This window comes from Mandrillus leucophaeus, unplaced genomic scaffold (assembly GCF_000951045.1).
Source record: "Mandrillus leucophaeus isolate KB7577 unplaced genomic scaffold, Mleu.le_1.0 Scaffold350, whole genome shotgun sequence".
NCBI lineage: Eukaryota > Metazoa > Chordata > Mammalia > Primates > Cercopithecidae > Mandrillus > Mandrillus leucophaeus.
Window position 1 is genome coordinate 317,773 of NW_012103699.1, and position 6,058 is coordinate 323,830.

At 43.4% G+C, this 6,058-nt stretch overlaps 1 protein-coding gene across 3 annotated transcripts in view; it reads right to left on the bottom strand.

Moving 5' to 3' along the window:
- TBCE (tubulin folding cofactor E) overlaps positions 1–6,058 on the bottom strand; it is an 88,240-nt gene that overhangs the window by 55,734 nt on the left and 26,448 nt on the right. For all 3 annotated transcript variants that reach the window (XM_011989360.1, XM_011989359.1, XM_011989358.1), the window contains exon 3: positions 1,996–2,080. In XM_011989360.1, the coding sequence (XP_011844750.1) occupies positions 1,996–2,080 (85 nt within the window). The remainder of the gene's footprint in view (positions 1–1,995; positions 2,081–6,058) is intronic.

Here is a 6,058-nt window from a genome sequence, read left to right on the forward strand (position 1 = left end):
GGCGACAGAGCGAGACCATATCTCAAAAACAAAACAAAACAAAACAAAACAAAAAAGGTCCTTTCACAGGAGGGTTTGTAAGGTCATGGTCCAGGTACCTAAGGAATCCGTGGGCCTGGCTAAAATATTTCTCCCAAAACACATAACCTGAACAGCTCTGAACAAATTCAGAGATGGCAAGTCTACAAGCAGAGTTGGCCTTTTAAGAACATCCTGACTTTCTAAAATTATGGAATAGAGGACCAGGAGATACGCTGTGTGGTTATCTAATTCTGACCTTCATTTTAAAGGTTAGTAAACTTGTCTTGTTCAGGACCATAAAGACTGTTAAAAGCGGGCTGGTGCAGTGGCTCGCACCTGTAATCTTTGAGAAGCGGAGGTGGGAGGATCGCTTGAGGCCAGGAGTTTGAGACCAGCCTGGGCAACACAGAAAAACTTCATCTCGATAATTTTTTGTTTTGTTTTGTTTTTTTAATTAATTGGGTGTGCTGGTGCGTGCTTGTAGTCCCAGCTACTCAGGAGGCTGAGGCTGAAAGATCACTTGAGCCCAGGAGTTCAGGGTGACAGTGAGCCATGATCATGCCACTGCATTCCAGTCTGGGCGAGACAATGTCTCAAAAAATAAATAAACCAACCAAACAAACAATAAGATTGTTAAAAATAGACTAGAGGCCTCCTGATTTCTAGGGCAGTATTGTGTTCACTGTACCACACTTAAGGAAAAACAGCTCACTAGGGAAAGATCCTTTTGAGAAATTGAAAACTAATAAACATCAACAACAACAACAAAAATTCACAAGATAGGCTCTGCCTGAAGGCTCTCAGCACCCTTTTCAGAGCTTCATGCAGTTTTTCTGACATCAGGTAATCAAAAATATTAATAGAAATGCAATGTGATGGGCTAGGCATGTAATCCTGGCACTTTGGGAGGCCAAAGCAGGCGGATCACAAGGTCAGGAGTTCAAGACCAGCCTGGCCAATATGGTGAAACCTCGTCTCTACTAAAAGTACAGAAATTAGCTGGGCATGGTGGTGGGCACCTATAATTCCAGCTACTCGGGAGGCTGAGGCAGGAGAATCACTTGTACCTGCGAGGCAGAGGTTGCAGTGAGCCGAGATTGTGCCACTGCATTCCAGCTGGGGGACAGAGCAAGATTCCGTCTCAAAAAAAACAAAAAAACAAAAAAAAAAAGAGGCTGGGCGCGGTGGCTCACGCCTGTAATCCCAGCATTTTGGGAGGCCGAGGTGGGCGGATCACGAGGTCAGGAGATCAAGACCATACTGGCTAACATGGTGAAACCCTGTCTCCACTAAAAATAAAAAAAATTAGCCGGGCGTGGTGGTGGGCGTCTGTAGTCCCAGCTACTCGGGAGGCTGAGGCAGGAGAATGGCATGAATCCAGGAGGCGGAGCTTGCAGTGAGCCGAGATTGCACCTCTGCACTCCAGCCTGGGTGACAGAGTGAGACTCTCTCTCAAAAAAAAAAAAAGGAAAAGAAGTGCAATGTGACATGGTGACATGTAACTCTTCCTATGATAAGAAATTTTTTTAATGGTGGCTCAGCATTTCACTATTTAGATGTTCTATATTTTGGGTAATCAATTCCTTCTTACTGGATATCTAGGCTATTTCTCTTTTCTATTATTTACTCACTGGATTATAAATTGGTAATGAGCCAGAAAGGTTTACATTCATCCAATTTAAAGGACTGTCACACACACACACACACACACACACACACACACACACACACAAAGGACGTAGAAAGCAACGCCACCCATAAGGTCAAGAGTCAGAATTTTTTTTAAAAAGGGAAAAATTCTACAAACAGCAGCAATTAAGCCACAAATAAAATTAACTGCCTTTTTGGAATACAACAAATTCCATAATATAACTACTCCATGAGCCAAACGTTTCTTCCTCTCCATCCCTCCTTATTCAAGTATTAAATATAATCTTGACTAAATGACCATGCTGATTCATAATGAAAAGTTACCTGCATTTAAAATACACAGTCCCTTCGTGGCTCCCGTCATGCTTTCCTCTCTCGGGATTGTCCCATTCTACTCCTAACCAGGGTCCTAACAGAACAAGAAAAACCAAATGAGTAACAGATGATGATACAGGCAACGCTCCATTTTTCTGCAAGCAAATACCAATTTGCAGTGGAAACCACATCACACAGATACTACTTGGGGAGGAGGGAATGGCCAAGTTAGCCTTACACTCAGGACTTCAATCAGCAAATGCCATAGCATGTCTGGGTGAAAAAGCCAACAAAAACCACCTCTCCAGAAAACAAGAATGGCTAAAATTTATTGAGCGCACTAAACAAGATTGACCCTCGAGGACATGACACTAAGAGAAATAAGCCACCACAAAAGGACAAACACCATATTCCACTTTCATGAGACACCTAGGGTAGTTACTACTAAACTGTACATTCAAAACTGGTTCAGATGGTAAATTTTATGTTACGTATATTTTACCACAATTTAAAATGTTAAATTAAAAAGTGGTTAAAATGGCAAACTTTATGTTATGTATGTAGCTACAATAAAAATTTCAAAAAAAAAAAAAAAAAAGCCCAGGCACAGTGGCTCACACTTGTAATCCCAGCACTTTGCAAGGCCAAAGTAGGTGGATCACCTGAGGTCAGGAATTCGAGACTGGCCTGACCAACATGAAGAAACCTCGTCTCTACTAAAAATACAAAATTAGCCGGGCGTGGTGACGCATGACAGTAATCCCAGCTACTCGGGAGGCTGAGGCAGGAAACGCTTGAACCCAGTAGGCAGAGGTTGCAGTGAGCAGAGATCGTGCCACTGCACTCCAGCCTGGGCAACAAGAGCAAAATTTCATCTCAAAAAAAAAAAAAAAATCCAAAAACAAAGGAAAAATAATGTTTTCCTTCAATTTCAGCAAAGAAAAACCCAATAAAGGTAGTCTTCAAGGAAAAAGAAAATGATCCCAGATAGAAGCCTAAAGATACAGGGGGTGGGGAGATAAAAGGCAAGAAAAGGGTAAATACATGGGTAAAGTTAAATTAATATAGACAATATAAAGTAATAATATCAGTTCTTTGGGTTTAAAATAAACATTGGTTAAAATGTCACACATGAGTTAGGAAGGTGATAAATGGTGTATTCTAAGGTCTTTCATGGGTCCACAAGGAGGCATAATTATTAGACTAGATTTCCATAAACCGCAGATACATATTTTAATCTCTAGACTTACCTCAAAATAATAAAAAATTAACTGCTGTGTAAGGAAAAATAAAAAATGAATAACTACTGTGTAAGTTAAAACTCTCTCCAAACCATGTCTTTCCTCTGCTACACCACTTCTCACACTACAACAATCAACACAGAAGATGACTTCTGTGACCGAATGTGTGGGGGTTTTCCCCACACACCAAGCAGTGGATGCCACCTGGGTGTCCACCGATTCAATTCTGACACTATCTGACTGGACATAGTGTCAGACTCCCAGCCACCAGTCTGGGCATCTGGAACTTTTGACTGACCAGCTTCAAACAGCTGGGGTTCCAACAACCCCCTCTTTATATTTGATTAATTTCCTGGAGTGGCTCACAGAACTCATGAAAACACTTATTTACATTTACAGGTTTATTATAAAAAATATTGCAAAGAATCTAGATGAAGAGGTGCGCTAAGGCAAGGTACGGAAGAAGGGCTGTGGAGCCTCCAAGCCCTCCATGGATGCAAGAACCTTCACAGATTCAGCTATCTAGAAGTTCAAAGACATCAGCATTCCTGCCTCCAGTGTAGGCGGGTGAGAGCCTCTCCAGGAGGGACTTATGACCCACAATCGGAGTGGTGAAGATGATTAGAGATCTGCCTTGGGGCAGGAGAATGGAGGGCAGGAAAGAGATCCTGTTGCCTGAGGCCAGACACACCAACATTATAACAAAAGACTGTAACAAGAGGTATGGGAGCTAAGAACCAGGAACCAAGAACAAAAACCAATATATATCATACCACCACAACTACCAAACTAATACAGAAGAAACATCAGATAAAAATTATCATCTCTAGGCTTGGTTGTTCATGCCTGTAATCCCAGCACTTTGGGAGGCGAAGGCGGGTGGATTGCTTGAGCTTAGGAGTTCGAGACCAGCCTAGGCAACATGGCAAAACCCTGTCTCTACTAAAAATACAAAAAAATAGCTGGGCATGGTGGTGCGTGCCTGTGATCCCAGCTACCCAGAAGGCTGAGGCGGGAGGATTGCTTGAGCCTGGGGTGTGGAGGTTGCAGTGAGCCAAGGTTGAGCCACTGCACTCCAGCCTGAGTGACAGGGGGAGACTCTGTCTCAAAAAACAAAAAAAAGAAAAGAAATAGTGGCTGGGCACCGGAGCTCACGCCTATGATCCCAGCACTTTGGGAAGCCGAGGCTGGCTGATTGTTTGAGCTCAGGAGTTCGAGATCAACCTAGGTAACACAGTGAAACCACGTCTCTACAAAAACTACAAAAACAAGCCTGGTGTGGTGGTGCGCACCTGTAGTTCCAGCTACTTTGAAGGCTGAGGTGGGAGGACCACTTCAACCCAGGAGGCGGAAGTTGCAGATAGCACTACTGCACTCCAGCCTGGGCAATGGAGTAAGACCCTGTCTCAAAACAAAAAACAAAACAAAACAAAAAAAACAATAATCATCGTCATCCAATGAAGGGAGAAAAAGAAGAAGAAAAAAAGGAACAGAACATCAGCAAAACAAACAAAAAGTAGTAAGATGAGAGATATAAACCCAAATTATCAATAATTAAGTAAAACATAAATGGTATAAATGCACTCATTAAAAGAAAACATTTTCCAATACCCGGGCACAGCAGCTCACACCTATAGTCCCAGCACTTAGGGAGGCCAAGTCAGGTGGATCACCTGAGGTCAGGAGTTCGAGACCAGCCTGACCAACATGGCGAAACCCCGTCTCTACTAAAAATAGAAAAATTAGCCGGGCGTGGTGGCGGGTGCCTGTAATCCCAGCTACTCGGGAGGCTGAGGTAGGAGAATTGCTGGAACCCAGCAGGTGTAGGTTGCAGTGAGCCAAGATCGCGCCATTGTACTCCAGTCTGGGCGACAAGAGCAAAACTCCATCTCAAAAGGGAAAAAAAAAAGAAGTACAATTAATGTTATCATCATGGAAACTATCAGAATGGGTTGAACCGATGGATGCTACAAAGAAGAATGCACAAAGTAAGACCATTCTCTCACACTGCAAAGCACAAGTCATTTTTCAAGCTAAAGCAGACAGAAAGAGCAAAGCCAGCATTCAACTGTCAGCATTCAAGTCTGATGAAGAACATCTATGGTTTAGCAAGCTTTTGCCCAGGGGCCAGTACATTAATGACAGAGGAGCAAGTACAGAAACCAGTATGAATAAGAGAGTGGACAGAAGTGGTATAAGGGCAGGCCTACCTACCTCACTAGTCAGATCCCAGGAATGTGTAAGATCCAGATTTTTGCTTTCTACATCCAGAGTGAACAAACCCTGACAGCCTCACTTTAAAAATTCCAAATGCACAAAAGATTGAACCAGACACTAGCACGCAGGTTTATTAATTTACAATGATAGATAAAGCTGTCACACAAACCTGATTACTCTGGTCGCCCTAATTTGTTTCCTATTCTCCATGGACTCAAGCCACATGAAAAACCATCATAATCAGTCCCAACTTCACTGACATCACAAGAATTAAAAATAATTAATCCATTACAAAGTTTCTGCATAGCGAAAGAAACAATCAAAGTGCCAGGCGCGGTGACTCACGCCTGTAATCCCAGCATTCTGGAAGGCCAAGGCGGGCGGATCACGAGATCAGGAGATCGAGACCATCCTGGCTAGCACCACGGTGAAAACCCGTCTCCACTAAAAAATATAAAAAATTAGCCGGACGTGGTGGCGGGTGCCTGTAATCCCAACTGCACAGGAGGCTGAAGCAGGAGAATGGCGTGGACCCGGGAGGCGGAGCTTGCAGTGAGCCGAGATCGCGCCACTGTACTCCAGCCTGGGCCACAGAGCGAGACTTCGTCTCAAAA